Source organism: Ranitomeya variabilis, chromosome 3 (assembly GCF_051348905.1).
Source record: "Ranitomeya variabilis isolate aRanVar5 chromosome 3, aRanVar5.hap1, whole genome shotgun sequence".
NCBI lineage: Eukaryota > Metazoa > Chordata > Amphibia > Anura > Dendrobatidae > Ranitomeya > Ranitomeya variabilis.
Window position 1 is genome coordinate 620,395,360 of NC_135234.1, and position 21,572 is coordinate 620,416,931.

At 43.5% G+C, this 21,572-nt stretch overlaps 1 protein-coding gene across 2 annotated transcripts in view; it reads left to right on the forward strand.

Moving 5' to 3' along the window:
* The window catches only part of ITM2B (integral membrane protein 2B), a 72,751-nt gene that overhangs the window by 23,214 nt on the left and 27,965 nt on the right, over positions 1-21,572 (forward strand). Inside the window, exons 2-3 of one of the 2 annotated variants that reach the window (XM_077297403.1) lie at positions 8,416-8,544; positions 9,201-9,242. In XM_077297403.1, coding sequence (XP_077153518.1) covers positions 8,416-8,544; positions 9,201-9,242 — 171 coding nt within the window. The remainder of the gene's footprint in view (positions 1-8,415; positions 8,545-9,200; positions 9,243-21,572) is intronic. The other variant, XM_077297405.1, reaches the window with a different exon arrangement.

Consider the following 21,572-nt stretch of genomic DNA (forward strand, 5'->3'; position numbering starts at 1 on the left):
GGTATATGTCATACAGCATATAATAGAATGTAATAAGTACATAGACATGATGATTAATACCCAACAGCTGCACAGAATAGAGAATGAGGATAAACCTCGGAAAGGGTAAACTACATGATATATATAACCCAGGACAATAGCCGGTGAACAAACATATGATAGAGATATATTGACAATGGTTCTAAATAAACATTGGGATAATAAAACGCCTTAAGATAAATTGGGTAACAATATTAAATAAACATAGTATTTGATAAATAATTAATTCCCTAAAATTGGGAGCATGCATAAGCATACCAGGATAGGAGATTGTTTCGGTATATATTCCAAACTACTATTGTATTTGTGCATAACAGGCCGGTCAAACAAAGGTAAATTCCATGATGTTCAAATGAAACAGGTATATGACAGACATTCATTCAGCCCCTTCGGGGACATTGATTGCATCCTATATATCCACTCAGTCTCTCTCCTTAACAAAACTTTGTCAAGATCGCCTCCCCTAATTTTAGGTCTAACCAATTCGATCATACTGAAAGAGATTTGCTGGATACTGCCACAATGAGAGTCATTCATATGGCGAGCAACTGGGGTATCCCGTTTATGCCTAATATCCCCCAGATGCTCGCCAACCCTGACTCTTAATTCCCTCAGAGTCTTCCCTATATAGTCCAAAGGACATGTACAGGTAGCTTTATAGATCACACCAGTAGATTTGCAATTTCCGAAGTCCCTTACAGAAAACATTCTACCACTCGATGCACTCCGAAAAACCTTGCCCTGAGACATGACTTCACATTTAGTGCAGTTACCACACCTGAAAAAGCCCAAGGGTTTTCTGTCAAGCCATGTCCCTAGTTTTGGTGGTCTCTGGTATAAGCTGTGCACCAGACGATCTCCTATAGATCTACCCTTCCTATATGTCACACTCGGTTTCAGTGGTAGATATTTCCTTAGCGCTGGATCCGCCAATAAGATCCCCCAATGTTTTTTAAGGACCTGGTAAACCCTCTCTGACTGCCCGTCAAAGGTTCCAATGAGTCTAACCACCTCCTCCTTAGCTTGACTAGCGTTATCCTTAGGCCTCAACAGGGACTGCCTATCCATCCCCAAAGTATCAAAAAAGGGGGGATCCAGAACCTCACGGAGATAATCTCTTGCCCTAAAACGTTGGTATAGGTCTTTGGCCTGTTTCTTGTATGTTAAATCATCCGTTTTTCGGAGTGCATCGAGTGGTAGAATGTTTTCTGTAAGGGACTTCGGAAATTGCAAATCTACTGGTGTGATCTATAAAGCTACCTGTACATGTCCTTTGGACTATATAGGGAAGACTCTGAGGGAATTAAGAGTCAGGGTTGGCGAGCATCTGGGGGATATTAGGCATAAACGGGATACCCCAGTTGCTCGCCATATGAATGACTCTCATTGTGGCAGTATCCAGCAAATCTCTTTCAGTATGATCGAATTGGTTAGACCTAAAATTAGGGGAGGCGATCTTGACAAAGTTTTGTTAAGGAGAGAGACTGAGTGGATATATAGGATGCAATCAATGTCCCCGAAGGGGCTGAATGAATGTCTGTCATATACCTGTTTCATTTGAACATCATGGAATTTACCTTTGTTTGACCGGCCTGTTATGCACAAATACAATAGTAGTTTGGAATATATACCGAAACAATCTCCTATCCTGGTATGCTTATGCATGCTCCCAATTTTAGGGAATTAATTATTTATCAAATACTATGTTTATTTAATATTGTTACCCAATTTATCTTAAGGCGTTTTATTATCCCAATGTTTATTTAGAACCATTGTCAATATATCTCTATCATATGTTTGTTCACCGGCTATTGTCCTGGGTTATATATATCATGTAGTTTACCCTTTCCGAGGTTTATCCTCATTCTCTATTCTGTGCAGCTGTTGGGTATTAATCATCATGTCTATGTACTTATTACATTCTATTATATGCTGTATGACATATACCGACGAATTTTTCTGCTCCATGGGCAATTGGGTACGCCCCTTCTCTCCCCTCCCCTCTCTTGCTACTCCTCCTCCCATTCACCACTACGCAGACTCCCTTTGGAGCGCAGACTGCCGTCTGCTTGCGTTCCAAATTAGGGTGAATGGATCAATGCGCATGATCTTGAGAGGGAGAGATGTACGCGCCGCAGTGTCCTTAGGACCCGGAAGTAAATACATCGGGCAGGTGACTGACGGCCTATGGCTTTTGAGAATCCTCATTTATCTTTTTCTTTATATGTTGGTAAGCCTTTGGGGTGCTAATAGGGTTTGTGGTATCCATTTTTGGTGTTATATTGGGATTTTTAACGCAATCATTACCCGGATGTTATTACGCTGCCCCCGACTGGGGGCGGGGCCTATGAAGGTGCGCGGATTTAATGCTATCTATTTATATCCGCCGATTACCACCGCCGGCTTATGCTATCCATCTTCATGGCATGAGGCAATATCGGCCACCACATCATTTCCTCCTGATGAACCGTGCAAACGGGGAAACGCGTCGGGGTGACGTCAGCACACGCTAAGTGATCTTTTGTCTCTCTTAGTATCATATCTTGGTCTACCATTCCGGTGTCTATTGTCTGTTTATACTATTGGCTGTATCCAGGACGGACAAAGAACTGAGATGTTTATCGTTGGACTCAATTATTTAATATGACATGGGTCGCTATTGAGCGAAGTGCTGCATTTCTATTGTTATTACCATCCTAAGTGGGGGTGTTTGCTATTGTATGTTGGGGTTATTTTTTGCACTATCTTTTCACCACTGCCCTCCACTATTTTGTTTTCCCACCTTTAATGGTAGGGATTCGTTAGGGAAGTGAGGGACAGCCTACGTCTGAGTGGGGGCGCCAAATAATCGTATCTTAGGGTGCCAACCTCCACAGCTAGGCAGAGGTGAGCAGTAGGTTTTATTGTAGTACCTCAACAGGTTACCTATTGGTGGTATCTTATCGTGGTTATTTAACCAAGGTTTGTTTTTTTTTTTTTTTTGGGTTAGGGTTTTATATATGTCATCATTAAAAGCTAAGTTTTAAGGGGATTCTATGTTCAACACTGGCCTTTTATAATCCCCATTCATTTTGTCTTGATTTTTTTACAAGGACAGGAAGTAAGTAGTTTATTAAAAAAAAAAAAAAACACACCAGGAACCAGTAAGAAAATTGCGATTACCAATTTTGTTTTCTAATAAAGATCTAATATGGAAAAAAAAAAATACACATCACTAAAAATTGCTACAGAAGTTCATATCACATAACCTGTTTTAACCCCTTCCCGACCCATGACGCCTATGCGGCGTCATGGAATGATCGCATCCCTGCAGATCGGGTGAAAGGGTTAATTCCTATTTTACCCGATCTGCAGGGAGAGGGGGAGTTGTACTTCAGCCTAGGGGGGGTGGCTTTGCCCCCACGTGGCTATGATCGCTCTGATTGGCTGTTGAAAGTGCAACAGCCAATCAGAGCAATTTGCAATATTTCACCTATGAAAATGGTGAAATATTGCAATCCAGCCATGGCCGATGCTGCAATAGCATCTGCCATGGCTGGAAATCATGTTCTCATGATAGGGTTAGGGTTACGGGTAGGGTTAGGGTTAGGGGTAGGGTTATGGCATGTGCACACAGAGCAGATCGGCCGCGGATCCGCAGCGGATCGGCCGCGGATCGGCAGCGGATCGGCCGCGGATCGGCAGCGGATCGGCCGCGGATCGGCAGCGGATCGGCCGCGGATCGGCAGCGGATCGGCCGCGGATCCGCAGCGGATCGGCAGCGGATTGGCCGCGGATCGGCAGCGGATCCGCAGCGGATTGGCCGCGGATCTGCAGCGGATTGGCAGCGGATCGGCAGCGGATCCGCAGCGGATTGGCCGCGGATCTGCAGCGGATTGGCCGCGGATCCGCAGCGGATTGGCCGCGGATCCGCAGCGGATTGGCCGCTGCGAATTCGAAGCAGTTTTCCATCAGGTTTACAGTACCATGTACACCTAAGGAAAACCAAATCCGCTGTGCCCATGGTGCGGAAAATTCCGTGCAGAAACGCTGCATTGTATTTTCCGCAGCATGTCAATTCTTTGTGAGGATTCCGCAGCGTTTTACACCTGTTCCTCAATAGGAATCCGCAGGTGAAATCTGCACAAAAAAACACTGGAAATCTGCTGTAAATCCGCAGGCAAAACGCAGTGCCTTTTACCTGCAGATTTTTCAAAAATCGTGCGGAAAAATCTCACACGAATCCGCAACGTGGGCACATAGCCTTAGGGTTAGGGTTGGAATTAGGGCTAGGGTTTGAAATAGGGTTAAGATTAGGCTTGTGGTTAGGGTTACGGGTAGGGTTAGGGGTGTGTTGGGGTTAGTGTTGAAGTTAGAATTGAGGGGTTTCCACTGTTTAGGCACATCAGGGGTCTCCAAACGCAACATGGCGCCACCATTGATTCCAGCCAATTTTGCGTTCAAAAAGTCAAATGGTGCTCCCGCCCTTCCAAGCCCCGACGTGCGCCCAAACAGTGGTTTACCCCCACATTTGGGGTACCAGCGTACTCAGGACAAACTGGGCAACAACTGTTGGGGTCCAATTTCTCCTGTTACCCTTGCAAAAATAAAAAATTACTTGCTAAAACATAATTTTTGAGGAAAGAACAATTATTTTTTATTTTCACGGCTCTGCGTTGTAAACTTCTGTGAAGCACTTGGGGGTTGAACGTGCTCACCACACATCTAGATAAGTTCCTTGGGGGGTCTAGTTTCCAAAATGGGGTCACTTGTGGGGTGTTTCTACTGTTTAGGCACATCAGGGGCTCTGCAAATGCAATGTGATGCCCGCAGACCATTCCATCAAAGTCTGCATTTCAAATGTCACTACTTCCCTTCCGAGCCCTGACGTGTGCCAAAACAGTGGTTTACCCCCACATATGGGGTATCAGCGTACTCACAACAAACTGGGCAACAAATATTGGGGTCCAAATTCTCCTGTTACCCTTGTGAAAATAAAAAATTGCTTGCTAAAACATCTTTTTTGAGGAAAGAAAAATGATTTTTTATTTTCACGGCTCTGCGTTGTAAACTTCTGTGAAGCACTTGGGGGTTGAACGTGCTCACCACACATCTAGATAAGTTCCTTGGGGGTCTAGTTTCCAAAATGGGGTCAGTTGTGGGGGGTTTCTACTGTTTAGGCATATCAGGGGCTCTGCAAACGTAACATGATGCCCGCAGACCATTCCATCAAAGTCTGCATTCCAAAACGTCACTACTTCCCTTCCGAGCCCCGGCATGTACCCAAACAGTGGTTTACCCCCACATATGGGGTATCAGCGTACTCAGGAGAAACTGGACAACAACTTTTGGGGTCCAATTTCTCCTGTTACTCTTGCAAAAATAAAAAATTCTGGGCTAAAAAAATATTTTTGAGGAAAGGAAACACATTTATTATTTTCACGGCTCTGCGTTATAAACTTCTGTGAAGCACTTGGGGGTTCAAAGTGCTCACCACACATCTAGATAAGTTCCCTTGGGGGTCTAGTTTCCAAAATGGAGTCACTTGTGGGGAGTTCCTACTGTTTAGGCACATCAGGGGCTCTGCAAACGCAACCTGATGCCCGCAGAGCATTCCATCAAAGTCTGCATTTCAAAACGTCACTACTTCCCTTCCGAACCCCGACGTGTGCCAAAACAGTGGTTTACCCCCACATATGGGGTATCATCGTACTCAGGAGAAACTGGAAAACAACTTTTGGGGTCCAATTTCTCCTATTACCCTTGGGAAAATAAAAAATTGTGGGCTAAAAAATCATTTTTGAGAAAAGAAAAATTATTTTTTATTTTCATGGCTCTGCGTTATAAACTTCTGTGAAGCACTTGGGGGTTCAAAGTGCTCACCACACATCTAGATTAGTTCCTTGGGAGGTCTAGTTTCCAAAATGGGGTCACTTGTGCGGGAGCTCCAGTGTTTAGGCACACAGGGGCTCTCCAAACGCGACATGGTGTCCGCTAATGATTGGAGCTAATTTTCCATTCAAAAAGCCAAATGGCGTGCCTTCCCTTCCGAGCCCTGCCGTGCGCCCAAACAGTGGTTTACCCCCACATATGGGGTATCATCGTACTCAGGACAAACTGGACAACAAAATTTGGGGTCCAATTTCTCCTATTACCCTTGGGAAAATAAAAAATTCTGGGCTAAAAATCATTTTTGAGGAAAGAAAAATTATTTTTTTATTTTCATGGCTCTGCGTTATAAACTTCTGTGAAGCACCTGAGGGTTTAAAGTGCTCACTATGCATCTAGATAAGTTCCTTGGGGGGTCTAGTTTCCAAAATGGGGTCATTTGTAGGGGAGCTCCAATGTTTAGGCACACAGGGGCTCTCCAAACGCGACATGGTGTCCGCTAACGATTGGAGCTAATTTTCCATTCAAAAAGTCAAATGGCACGCCTCCCCTTCCGAGCCTTGCCGTGCACCCAAACAGTGGTTTACCCCCACATGTGAGGTATTGGTGTACTCAGGAGAAATTGCCCAACAAAATTTAGGATCCATTTTATCCTGTTGCCCATGTGAAAATGAAAAAATTGAGGCTAAAATAATTTTTTTGTGAAAAAAAAGTACTTTTTCATTTTTACGGATCAATTTGTGAAGCACCTTGGGGTTTAAAGTGCTCACTATTCTTCTAGATAAGTTCCTTGGGGGGTCTAGTTTCCAAAATGGGGTCACTTGTGGGGGAGCTCCAATGTTTAGGCACACGGGGGCTCTCCAAACGCGACATGGTGTCCGCTAAAGATTGGAGCCAATTTTTCATTGAAAAAGTCAAATGGCGCTCCTTTCCTTCCAAGCCCTGCCGTGCGCCCAAACAGTGGTTTACCCCCACATATGAGGTATCAGCGTACTCAGGACAAATTGGACAACAACGTCCGTGGTCCAGTTTCTCCTTTTACCCTTGGGAAAATAAAAAAAATTTTCACTAAAATATCATTTTTGTGACTAAAAAGTTAAATGTTCATTTTTTACTTCCATGTTGCTTCTGCTGGTGTGAAACACCTGAAGGGTTAATAAACTTCTTGAATGTGGTTTTGAGCACCTTGAGGGGTGCAGTTTTTAGAATGGTGTCACTTTTGGGTATTTTCAGCCATATAGAACCCTCAAACTGACTTCAAATGTGAGGTGGTCCCTAAAAAAAATGGTTTTGTAAATTTTGTTGTAAAAATGAGAAATCACTGGTCAAATTTTAACCCTTATAACTTCCTAGCAAAAAAAAAAATTGTTTCCAAAATTGTGCTGATGTAAAGTAGACATGTGGGAAATGTTATTTATTAACTATTTTGTGTCACATAACTCTCTGGTTTAACAGAATAAAAATTCAAATTGTGAAAATTGCGAAATTTTCAAAATTTTTGCCAAATTTCCGTTTTTTTCACAAATAAACTCAGAAATTATCGACCTAAATTTACCACTAACATGAAGCCCAATATGTCACGAAAAAACAATCTCAGAATCGCTAGGATCCGTTGAAGCGTTCCTGAGTTATTACCTCATAAAGGGACACTGGTCAGAATTGCAAAAAACGGCAAGGTCATGAAGGGGTTAAAGTATAAGTTGTTTCTGCTGATGGGTTCCCTTCAATGACTGGCTACACACTAAGGCTACTTTCACACATCCGTCTTTCGCAGTCAGGCTCAATGCGGTAAATAAAAAACAAAACAAAAAAAACACTGATCCGGCAAAGATGTCTGCGGATCCATTTTTTTTTTCCCCATAGACTTGTATTGGCGCCGGATGACCTTTCGTTTTGTCTGGATTTTGCCAGATCCGGCAAAAATGTTTCCGGCGTCTGGAAAAAACAAACACCGTAATGTTTTTTTTTTGTCTCCATTGCCAGAATGGAAGCCTATGGGAGCCGCAAGGTGCCGGATCCGGAAAATGATGGATTCCGGCGCCGGATTCTGTTTTTTCTTTTTATTTTTTTGTTAATCCAATTATCTGGATATGCTAGTCGGATCCGTTGAAAAAATGGATCCGTCGCATCAGTTTTTCACAATCTGCGCCAGATCTGTTTTTTTAACATTTGATGGATTGTGCCTGACGGCAAAAACCTGATGTGTGAAAGTAGCCTAACTAGAACGTCTGAATGGAAATGTGAACTCTGCCTAGGTACGAATTCAGATGTTCTTTCATGGACCGCGATGCATTGGACTGGCCACGGGTTTCCAAAACCAAATGTGACAGTCTTCTAGGAATCTCAAGTTCAAATGGGGAGACTCTCGGCCAGTCCATACACAGACGTCTGAATCCAGCCGAAGACATCATTTGCTAAAACTAGCTGTATATAGGCTAAAGCAAAGAACTTAATATACAGTAATCAAGACTTATCAATACAAAGCGTGTTTTTTTTTTTCCATTGCAGGAGGTGGAAGAAGTTGTACCACTTGGACAGAGACGGGCCTGGTGCTGGTGCATGTGCTTTGGATTGGCCTTTATGCTGGCTGGCATCGTCCTTGGGGGAGCTTACCTTTACAGATATTTTGTTTCCCAGGTAATTATTTTTTTTGCAAAAAATCTTGCTTTATGCATTGAGAGCAAACTACAGAGCAATTATGAATGGGAAAGTGAACCGTTTGGTCTTCCATCCACAAGGCTCAATGTTAAACTTTGATTTCTATCCTTCAATCTTTAGCAGTAGTACAAGCCTTTCATAGCTAACCATACACATTGGAGAAAAGTAGATTTCAGTAGGAAAAGTTCATGATCTACTGTGAAAGTGGACAGTTATCCATCAAGAGAAAGAAGGATGTGGCATTCGGGTCCCTATTTATGCCATGCAGATATTTTGTACATACGTTTTTTTTTTTTGTTTGTTTTTTTTTATTCCAATAACTTGCAGACTCAGATGTTTGATGCTTGCATGTTTACAAGGGTAGAGTTGGTGGTCTCCTAATAAGCAAAGCATACTTACCAATAAGTTAGGACCGAGCAGGAATCATCTTCCTGTAGTTTTTGCCTCCATTTCTAGAGCCATACAACTTTTACAGTACTGCCAGTGTGTCAGTCGCAAGACAGTATGACACTGTAGGATCTAAAGTTTCCTCTTGTAATGGGAGCATTGCCTAGTCATATGTTTATATATTCTTATACTGTTTGCACTGGTGTCTGTGTTGTAAAATAACTTAGAATATGTCCCCTTTCACACAGCACCTTACAGCAGCAGCACAGCACCTGAGCGAGCTTGAAGAGGTATGTGCAGACGTAACTAGCCTGGTCTACAGGTGCCTCTGTGTATAAGGAATCCTACACTTCTTGACAACTTGCCACCACCTGTATGCTCAAGATGTACAAGATTGATTTGCTGAACTACTCTGCTCACGTGTTTGAGGCAGGGTTTTAGTGACCATGTGTGCTTCAAGCGCTAGAAAAAAACAAGTGTTTATTTTTTTTGGCATTTTCAAAACCCGACTTTCTTGGCTTAGCCCAGAATGCCATTTATATGTCAGTGTTGGATTTGCAATGTGTGGAGTAGACTCGGGGCCGAGCTCCCTCTACACATGGTAGAAGTCATTTGTTATATAGCTGACATCTGTATCTAACAGCAGCGGCCAGAGCTGAGCTGTGATTGCTGCTGTTAACCATTTACATGCCAGTGTCAATCTCTGGCAGTGGCATTTAAATAGAGCTGTTGCCTGTGGGCTCCCATCTATCACACTGCACGTGTACCCTGACTCCTATTGGCTACTTGTCACAAGATGATCAGAGGTGCTGATGGATTATCATGGCAGCCATGGGCCTGCTGAAGAAACCAATCTCTGCCATCTTTGTGCCTCTTTAACCTCTTTAGTGACAACTAATTTTGTACTTGATGCCCAAGCCAATTTTTTTTTCTCAGGAGACCCCATTTCTCTCCCCTCAGGTATGTTAGATCATATCAGAGGAGAGCGAAATAAATGTGAAATCAGACTTTTTTTTTTTTTTTTTTGGTGGTTGCTGTTGTTCGATGAATAATGGTGATCGCAACACTGGGGATGGTAAAAACTTACCAGAATCATGGTAGCCGAGACCCCGGAGATTTTCCAACACTTTGGGGCGCTATCCACTTATTTCTCAGCTCTGTTAAAAAGCGGCGCTGAGGAATAAGTACCCTTAACTGCTGCGTATCGGCGGTCGTCAAGGGGTTAAGGCTTAGATGTAGGTTGAGCTTCATAGGCTACTGCGATGTATTTACAGTGGAATGTAAAAATTGGGGCACCCCTAGTCCAAATTACTGTTTTTGTGAACACTTGAAGCAAGTTGAAGATACAATGATCTCTGAAAGGCGTAAAGTTAAAGATGACACATATCCTTTGTATTTTAGGCAAAATAAATATATTTTCACCTTCTACATTTTTTTAAAACTACAAATAGGAACATGGGCCTATGCAAAAGCTTGGCCACCCGGTCCAAATCAAATCGATAAGCAGTTAGTGTGTATGAGTTATACATGTGCCCGGCCAGTGGGCACGGACTCGCTCTCCAAATACTTGTATGTAGCCACGTGCTCTAGTCTGATACGTCCACAGGCTGACTGCGTCACTAGATGGGGCCTCTGCTCAATACAAGTGTATGGAACGAGGCCGTGCCTGCTGGCCCGGGAGTATGTACAGTATAACTCATACATACCCTCCGATCCCAGGTCGGAAACCAGCGAATCTCCATATATTTGGCATCGCCTCTGTCAGAAGTCTGTTATAACAATATACAAAAGGTTTTGTCACCACAATACTGAAAAGTAAAAAATGCAATAAGAAACGATCAAAACATTATATGTCCTCCAAATTCTTATCAATTTAACAGCCAGCTTAGGACTGAAAAAACAAGTCCTTTCTTCTTTAACAGTAGAAAAATAAAAAATCTTGCAGGCTTTGAAAAATGGCATCACAAACCAAAAAAAGTAATTTCTCGGTCGCTTCATTAGAGGCATGGGAACCATGGGTTATTCTGCTGACACTAACCATACATCTTAAAGCACTGTCATCAGTTTTTTTCCTCTTAATATACAGCAATCCTATTATATCGCACTGTGTACTTACTATTGCTCATTTTGCCTTCCTACCCAGTTAATTATTCTTTTCTCTGCTCCATGTACAAACAAGAAGTCTAATAGGGATACTGTGAACAATGTAAAGAAAACAAGAATGCAATGATTTGGAAATCTTATAGAAAAATATGCACAGCAGAACACAGATCGGAAGGTGAAAGTTACATGTTTCCAATTTATCTGGGGGAAAAAAAAATTGGAAGTGATGAGACAATTGCTGGAGTTTTGGGAGAGGAATTTTGGCTCATTCTGTCCTCGTATAGGTTTCTCGCTCCTCCAGTCCTTGGTCTTTGCAGGATTTTTTGTTTTATGATGCACCAAATGTTGTGTGGGTTTTTTTTTTTTTGGTTTTTTTCATGAATGGTCTGGACGGCAGGCAGCTGGTCTATCATCCGAACTCTTTTGTGAAGCCCTGCTGCTGTGTTGGATGCACTACATGGTTTAGCTTCTCTTGTTAAAATATGGAAACCCTTCCCAGAAATAGATGTTGTGTGGATGGGAGCACACAGTTGTCACTGTCCAAATATTTCTAGACCTACGGTTTGTCATTTTAGCTTGCCAAAACATATTAGAGTCATAAACTCAATATGGGCTTAAAGTGCAGACTCTCAGCTTTAGGGCTCATACTCCCATGCGAGAAACTCGGATGAGTCTCGCACGTCAATACCCAGCACTGCACCCGGCACTCAGGACGGAGCGTGTGGCTGCATGTATTGCTACGTGGCCGCACGCTCCGCTCCAGAGTGCAGGCGGCAGGGCTGGGTAATGACGTGCGAGACTCATCCGAGTTTCTCGCATGTGAGAATGAGCCCTTAATTTGAGGGTATTTGCGTCCTAATAGGCGGAATGGTATAGGAATTGCAGCCCTGTAAGGGTATGTGCACACGTTGCGGAAAGTGGTGCGGATTTTTCTGGACTGATTTTGGTAAATCCGCAGGTAAACACCACTGCGGAATTACCACAAATTTTTTTTGCAAATTTTGTGCAGATTCCACCTGCGGTTTAACACCTGTGGATTCCTATTATGGAGCAGGTGTAAACCGCTGCGGAATCCACACAAAGAATTGACATGCTGCGGAAAAAAACACTGCTGCGTTTCCGTGTGTTTTTTTTCCGCAGCATGTGAACTGCGGAATTTGTTTTCCATAGGTTTACATGGCACTTTAAACTCAGGGAAAACTGCTGCGAATCCGCAGCGGCCAATCCGCTGAGAATCTGCAGCAAAATCCGCAGTGTGTGCACATACCCTAATATGTAGCTGCATCTTTTTCAAGGGACCAAAGGTAATTGGACAAGTAAATAAATCAAAAGCTCTTTAATGCGCTGCATGGGCTTTTCCCTCGTTATTCCATTATCAATTAAGTGGGTAAAAGGTCTGGAGCTGATTCCAGGTGTGGCATTTGGAAGCAGTTGCTGTGAACCCACATACAGTCAAAAGGGCTTTCAATGGAAGTGAAATAGACCATCATTAGGCTTAAAAAAATAAATAAATAAAATAAGAATGCACTGGTGATATTGTGAACTCCAAAAAGGGATGGACATCCACGGAAGTCAACACAGGTGGGTAATCATAGAATTCTTTCCATGGTAAAGGAAAAACCCTTCACAACATCCTCTCAAGTTAAAAATACTCTACTGGAAGTATGTTTCAGTATCGAAGTCTACCATAAAAAGACTTCATGAGAGCAAATCATTATTTTTTATCATGTTTTTTCGGCGCCTCACATGAGGAGGCTTTGTAGGAAAAAATGGCTGCAATTCCTAAATGTTTTAAAGGATATTTTTGTTCAGCCCTTTAATTAACCCCTTAACAACCAATGACGTTTATAGCACGTCATGAGCATGTCAGTTCACGCACCATGATGTGCTATACACATCAGGTCTTTAAGTTATCATTGTGTGAAAACAGACAGTGACAGCTCGGTGCCGACAAGGTGACTGACATGAGTTACAAGGATCTCTTTCATCGGTCCCCACTCTGTGCTGTGATCAGTCTGACAAATGGATCACACCATCGGCACCCACATGGCAAAATCACGGGGAGCTGATATTTGTCATTGCACCCAGAGATCAAACAGTGACTTGATGTGCCAGGTATTGTGGCCTGTTAGACCCATCCATAGTTCCATAGAGGGACCAAGTAAAAGAATAGAAATATTGAAGAAAATTATTTAAAAAAAAATCATTCCCCCAGAATAAAAAACAATATTACACAAATATTTATGTAAAGGCAAAAATAATCAAAAGTACACCTTTGATATTGCCGCATCCTGAAATGACCTGATGTATAAACTGACATACTAGTTAACCCCTACAAAGGGGCACTTGAGCAGAGGACTGTACAGGAGCAGGGTGTTTACTGGTTCAGCATGGAGAGAAGAGAAGGTAGAAGACTGGACAGGTGAGTAGACTTGGAGAGTGAAGGGAGGACAGTGACTGTGCCTGAACAGGAGGGGGCAGAGGGACAGTGTAGGATGGAGAAAGGACTGAGGAGGCTGAGATCAGTAGCAGCAGCAGAGGAACCAGAGTGCAATGTGGAGCAGGAGACGTAGGGCTGCGGTGAGCAGACAAAGCTGAGTACGTGGAGAGAGGAGGAAGGGGCTGCGGACATGAAGGGCAGAGAGATGTGGGAACGGGGAGGCACAGGTGGATGTGGGGCTAATGCAGGGGGTAGAGCGAAGAGACAGTGCTGCTCCTGCCCCTACATGTGTGCTTGCAGAGCATGAGAGCCGATGCGGTTAAATGACTTCACCATCATTAACCATGTCAGTATATAGCCACAGACAACACTTTGATATGACTGGACTGTCAGTTTTGTCTTGGGCATATCTCAACAGTGAGGGCATTATTATAAGGGGGACAACTATATGGGAATAGTAGGGGGGCAAATGGGGAACCAGAGGAGATATTACACATGGAGAACAGAGGGGATCTATATATTCTGATACTTCCCTTTACAATATTTTTGGGGAAAAAATTGAATTAAATGCGATCAAAAAGGTGACTATAAATAAAAATGGTAAAGCTGAAAACTTAATTTTGAACCGCAAAAAAAACAAGCCGCCATACAGCTTCATAAGTGGAAAAACAGTTATTGCTCTGTGTAGAAGCGACAAAACACACAAAAAAATAAACTTATCGCTGTATTCATACTGAAGCGAAGAATAAAGCTGCCTTATCAATCTTTTAATTGATAGCTTTTATTAATTCTGCCTCCCAACAATCCGAATAGAAAGCGATCAAAAAAAAGTGCCCAAACATGGTACTAATAAACATGTCAACTTGTCCCACAGAAATCAAGCTCTCGCTTGTCTGCCCGCAGAAATACAGAAAAATTATAGCTCTCAAAATATTGCAGAGCAAAACAATTTTTTTTATGTAAAAAAAAAAAGGGGTATAGCAGCTAAACATAACAAAAAAAAATCTGAATCTGGTATTGTTGTAATCGCACCGTCCCGAAGAATAGTCATCTATCATTTATACCACATGAGGAACGTTGTAAAAGTAAATAAAACCAATTCTTTACCTGCTGTTTTGTTCACTCTGCCTCCCAAGGACTGCAGTAAAGCTCGGTTCAGTTATCCTGCGCTCTACACTGAGTGCTTACACCGGGATTTCCGTGTAAATCTCTGAAATACTTGATTCAGACAGAACCCCCAACACAAGATTCCCTATAATGGGGCAGATTGAGGCACCGTGGATGCCGTCTGGCCTATGGTCCGGCAGTGTATCTTTTTAGGCATGCATAAAAGCTCAGTCGGCCACTGTTTTGTGCACCCATTAGGCTATGTTTCCACGGTCAGGAAACCTTCAGGATTTCCTGCGGATTGCACGCTGCGCCCAGCCGCAGCATCCAATCCACAGTGTCCAGATGTTACAGCATAGTGGAGGGGAGTTTATGAAATCCCATCTCCACTACGTGTGCAGAGCCGCATCTGTCGGCCCTGTGTAACCGGACACCCCCTCAGCCTGCAGCCGGTAAGGTATATCCACATTATAAGACGCACCACCATCCCCTCCCCCAAACCCCCCCACACACACACACACACACACACACACACACACACACACACACACACACACACACACACACACACACACACACACACACACACACACACTTGTTGGGAAAAATGCATCTTATAATCCAAAAAATACAGTATTTTAAAGATTTATGTGAAAACCCTGATGTATGCGCTCAGCGTAGAGTACAGAATAAATGTGAACTGATCCAAAATGCCCCCAATAAGTTTCTACTCAACCCACAAAAAAAAATGGTCCCCGCTCAGGTTCTTCATCTGTTAACAAATACAGGAGGTGTCGAAATGACTGGTAGCACAAAGGCCCAGAGAAGTTAATGCTCCCACCAAACGAAGTTCAGGAAAATCTTTGCTCCAAAATTCACATCGCCCCCCTCCTCCTGAGGATCCACAGTGAGCCTAAACCGCGGTTAGTAGTGATGAGCGAGTATACTCGTTGCTCAAGATTTTTCCCGAGCACACTCGGGGGGGGGGGGGGGGGGGGGTCTACTAGTATTTTGTAAGTGCTCGAAGATTGTTTTTGTTGACGCAGCTGAATGATTTACATCTGTTAGCCAGCATAAGTACATGTGGGGGTTGCTAGGGAATGAATGTAATCAAGCTGGCTAACAGATGTAAATCATTCAGCTGCGGCGATGAAAATTAAATCTCTGAGCACTAAAAAATACTCGGAGGACACCCGAGCGTTCTCGGGAAATCTCGAGTAACGAGTATACTCGAGTAACGAGTATACTTGCTCATCACTAGTGCTTAGCGTTCACATGTTCAGCATTATTGTAGCAGGGGAGAGTTCACTTAATTTTCTGAGTGTGTGAACAGAAGCATGAGCTGGGCACAATGTACTGGGAACTTCAATGGCATATTTGCAGTTTCACTTGGCAACATCCATTGCTGCTCGTTTCTAGAAAACGCCCGTGGAGTCAAAATCATCAGTACACTTGTAGATAAATTCCCAGATGGGTGTAATTTTCAAATTGAAGTCAATTGAGACAGGTTTCTGCTCTTTAAACTTAAGGGTTCTATGTATGGCGTTAGCAAAATATTCTACTAAAATGTATCAGTCAAATGGCGCGCCTTCCTTCCCGAGTCGTACCGTAAAGCCACATAGGGGGTATGCCACGATCATGAGAAATTTTATAATGAAATATGTTGTCTGTTTTACCTTGTGAAAATGTAAAATCTGGGGCTAAATCAATTTTATAGTAGTAAAACTTTAAATATTTTTTTTTCTTCAATGGTATAAAAATCTGTGACCCACCTGTGGTGTCAATATGATCACTGCACTAGAGTTCATTAAGAGGTATAGGTCATAAAAAGTAGACATATATATAGGAAATTTTATTTATTAACTATTTTGTATGGTATAACCACTATCTAGGTGCATAAAAATTAAGTTTGAAAATCAGGCCATGAGTGCCGATTCTGCTGGAGTGGCGCCGACACAGGAGGGGTGTGTAGACTTTATTTTATCGGGGCCAAACATTTAGTTTTAAAAGTGGTTGTCCTAGTAGTGGAAAGACTACAGATCCGATTGAGCATCATTGGCCCCATGGTGACATTTAGGGAAACCAGGTTGGGGACCCTTTGGTCACCTGACCTCCTATGGATGCGTTTGGAGAAGTCAGGTTGGGACCTTCCGGTCACGAGGCCATGTGCCTCAATGGACTGTCAGCTTCCTAAGCCTGTCGTTGCCTCCTCTGTGGGCCCCCGCCAAAAGCGGGGTGCCGCTGGTGGGGGTAGTTGCAGCTATTCTAATCCCAGCGGTAGGTTGAGACTCTAATTTTGCACCATCTTGGGTATTTTACTTGGACTGTACTATGTTGTTGTATGTTTGGCGGTTCAATGAAGTATTGCCACACTGTTTTACCCTCACCCTGTGTTCTGAGTAGTAGTATGCCCACAGGAAAGGAGAGCTGGTGTTTAGTGAGATGAGCCCTGGTCCATTTTGTCTTTGGCCAGCAGATGAGGGCACACACTGACCCCTGCCTCCCTCCTCCCCCATGTCTCCACACCTTCCCAGCTCTTTTACCAGAAGAAGAAAGTTGTCTACGATCACTGAAGGTGTCTGTAAAAATAAAAATAATGCGTTGAGATCAACAGAATCTTTAATGTGTTCCTGCCTGTTCCTTGTTTTAGCTTTCTAGTTTACATCCATGTAAGGATAGATCACACATCACAATGTACACAGTACTTCATATGGTGATGTTGCAGTTGATACATTTTTAGCTTAGATAGCACTTAATCAATGGAACTCAGGGGTTTTTACCACAAATTTGCAATACAAACCTTTATGAAAAGCAGTGTAATTGAGCCATGTAGCACTGCGACTTTTACACTTAATCATACTGGCAGACAAAATGTGACCCACTGTGGGAGCTTTCCTGATGGAAAAATCTACATTATTACAATCGGTACTTAAGAAAAAGGTAACAAAAAAAAATAATAATAATTAAGTGGTAGTGTGACCAATACATGTATTACCAAAAATGCCAGTGTATTGTCAAATTCTTCCAGTGTTGTGTGTGGTGTGTGTTTTTTTTTTTTTTTTTTTTTTTTTTTTAAATGAACAAATAGTAGTAAGTATAGGTAAAGGGTACATACTAATATCTAGGCTGGGACATGAAAGGTATAGAGGGGGGTCTGATGACTTACAGCATAAGATCTGCAGTAGTATAGTGAAGAGGCAGAAAGCCCTAAAAAGTGTGGCTGCTTTCCAAGTATCTTATTTTGCAGCATCAGCAGTTTGCCTTGGTTAATATTGAGGGTAGATTCCCTTTTCAGTAAATTAACCAGTTGATTTGGTCAGTGATAAGAGATAAGAGATCTTCTAAGGCCTCTTTCACACTTCCGTCTTGTCTCGCGTTGAAATCCGTCGAGTTTTGAAAAAACAGGATCCTGCACATTTTTCTGCAGTATCCTGTTTTTTCCCATAGAATTTTATTAGCGACAGATTGTGACGGATGGCCATCCGTTTCATCCATCGTGCACTTGATCCATCAGAGAATAGCGGTCCGTCGTGGAGACAAACGTTCAGAGGAATGTTTTTACTGCATGTCGGAAAATCGGTCAGCGACGGGTCCTGTGCTGTCCGTCGTCGGCTATAATGGAAGCCTATGGACGCAGGATCCGTCGCTGACCGTCACACACAGAAATCCAGCGATGTATCGCGTTTTTTTCCCTCTGAGCATGCCCGGAAGGATTTTCAAGTCTGGGAAAGTCTTTTTTTTTTTTTTTTTTTTTTTAAATCCCTTTTCCGCTTCCCCCTCCCCCCATATCTACCCCAGAAAACCTCAGGCGACGCATCCGTCTTAACACTGGATGTGTTGCCCCCGTTTTAACACTATTTTCTCAACATCCGTCAGCAAGTCTTCCATCGCCGCATTAGGACGGGACACTGCTGACGGAAGTGTGAAAGAAGCCTTAGCGGTATATCCGCCACAATTCCTGCTTGTTTGCATATCTCTTGTTTCAAATGTCCAGCTTCATGTATGCTTATGAGGCTGTTTGTTTCGGTAGAGAGATCTGACGCTGGCCTCCTATTTGAGGCTAATACAAGGTCTTGAAAGTTAATCCGCTGTGCGGTCACAGGAATTGGAACATGGGAACCTGACAACTGATGCATGATTTCAGCCAGGTATGTTTGACTCTGTGTCTTCTTCCTGTCAAGAGTCCTTCAGTGAGACACCGAGGATCCTCCTTTCTGACCAGTCTCCTGCATGGCTCAGTCCCTGGCAGCTATTAGGCCATGTTCACACGTTGATTCTACCACGGATCTGCAGCAGTTTCCCATGCGGTTTACAATACCATGTAAACCTATGGAAAACCCAATCCGCTGTGCACATGCTGCGGAAAAAAACACGCGGAAACGCAGCGTTTTTTTCGACAGCATGTCAATTCTTTGTGCGGATCTCCAGCATTTCTGCACCCATTGACGTGCATTGAGTCGGGCACATCCGAAGCAAAACCGCAGATGTAAAAAAGATCTGTGGTTTAGCTGCGGTTGAAACGCTGCAGATCGGGAGGAGGGAGTGCGTGGGTGGTGACTGTGTGCGGGCGGGGTCGGCTCTGTCAGTGGGTCTGCCGGTGCGTCTGCGGGGCTGTCCGGTCTGTGCGGGGGTGCGTCTGCGGGGCTTTCAGGGGGGGTTCTGTGCGGGGCTGTCGGGGGGGGGGGGGGGGGCCTTTGGGGGTGTCTGTGTGGGGCTGTCGGGGGTCTGTGCGGGGCTGCCGGTGCGTCTGCCGGGGCAATGCGGGGTGTGTGTGGGCATCATCCGATGGGACTACAAGTCCCATCGGGCTATGCCTGCTACAGTGACAGTGGTTGACACATTAGCCAATGATGGGACAGTAGTAGTCCCATCATCCGGCTAATGTGTTGAATGTAAAAATAAAAACAAAAAAAAACATGCAACATATAACAAGTGCATACAGCATACAGTGCATACAGTACATACCCCTCATCACCTAAATCCCCGAAGCCCTTGCTCACCTGTAAAAAAAAATAAAAAAAAAATATATATATTAAAATGATAAACAATATACTTCCTGTGTCCGCAGAAATCAAATTAATACGAATGTCCCACGACGATCTCCTGTGTAGAGCAGCAGCATCAGCTGATGCGACCGCTCTCCAGAGGCTCCAGGAATACAATGACGGAAGATATCCTTCCGCAATGTATTCCTCCGCCGCTGTGAGAAATAGTCCCTACTCTCACAAAATTCCCACGCAGCTTTGCCATAAAGTGAGACCCTGAACTCAGGTAAACTCTTCAGTGATGCACTGCAGGAGCCATTGTCTCCTGTCAGTGTGTCACTGGAAGCCATATAGAGCAGTGACATCACCTGATGTCACTGTTCTATAGGGGAGATCGACATGGAACACTCGTTATTAATTGGACTACGGCGGCTAGTGAGTATTCGGTTGGTTTATTTGAAATTTTTTGCAGGCGATCGAGAATGGTAAGTATGGCGAAATTAAGAATATTTAAATACTTTTTTTCCTGGCTGTCTTTTTTTTTTTTTTTTTTTAACTTTCACTACTGTAGGATTAGTAATGGATAGGTGTCTTATTGACACCTCTCCATTTCTAACCGGGCTTAATGTCACCTTATAATACAAAGGTGACGTTAACCCCTTATTACCCCATATCCCACCGCTGCAGGGAGTGGGAAGAGGGGCTAAGTGCCGGAATTGGCGCATCTTACAGGTGGGCTATTTCCGGGGCGGCTGCGGACTGGTATTTGTAGCCGGGGGGGGGGGGGGGGGGCCAATATCCATGGTCCCTTCTTAGGCTATATCAGCCGGCAGCTGTCTGTGTAGCCTTTCTTGCTATAAAATATAGGGGGACCCGACGTATAGTTTTTTTTTTTTTTTTGGGGGGGTCCCCCTATTTTAATAGCCAGTGAAGGCTATGCAGACAGCTGCGAGCTGATATAGCTTGGGAAGGGGCCATGGGTATTAACCCCTTCCTGGGCTACAAATATTGGCCCCTGGCCATCGGCTTTCCCCCTCTGGCACAGAAAATTGCACTGGAGCCCACGCAATTTTTTTCTGTGTTTTTTTTTTTTTAATTAATCAACATCCGGTCTTGCTAGTATATATCTATGGACAAATGTATATATCTATACATGGATATGTATGGATATATCAATAGATAAATAACTATGGCTATATCTATCTATAGATATCTTTATAGATATATCTGTAGATACATATATCGATCTATCCATATATCTTGCTACTTTTACACATCAGGTTTTTGCCGTCAAGCACAAAACGGTGAGTTTTGAAAAAAAAAAAAAAAAAACGGATCCGCGTTTTTTTTTTTTTTTTACGCCGCATCCATTTTTCTCATAGTTGTATTAGTGCCGGATTGCGCTTGATGGCCACACGTTTCATCCGTTTTTTGCTGGATCCGTCAAAAAAGCTGTTTCCGGCGGACGGAGAAAACGTACAGAGGAACGTTTTTTCTGTCCGGCTAAAAAACGCCCAGCGACTGATATGGCGAAAAAAAACGTGTGAAACTGACATGTGAAATTATGAATCTGGCCTCCGAATACGGTTTTTCATGCATTTTTTCCATTCAAATCATGCACATTTTTTTCCCCTCTCCCCCTCCCCCTCCCCCCTCCCCCTCCCCCTCCCCCCTCCCCCTCCATCTTTTCCATTCAAATCATGCACATTCTCTCCCTCACCCTCTCCCTCCATCTTTTCCATTCAAATCATGCACATTCTCTCTCCCTCACCCTCTCCCTCTCCCTCCATCTTTTCCATTCAAATCATGCACATTCTCTCTCCCTCACCCTCTCCCTCCATCTTTTCCATTCAAATCATGCACATTCTCTCTCCCTCACCCTCTCCCTCTCCCTCCATCTTTTCCATTCAAATCATGCACATTCTCTCTCCCTCACCCTCTCCCTCCATCTTTTCCATTCAAATCATGCACATTCTCTCTCCCTC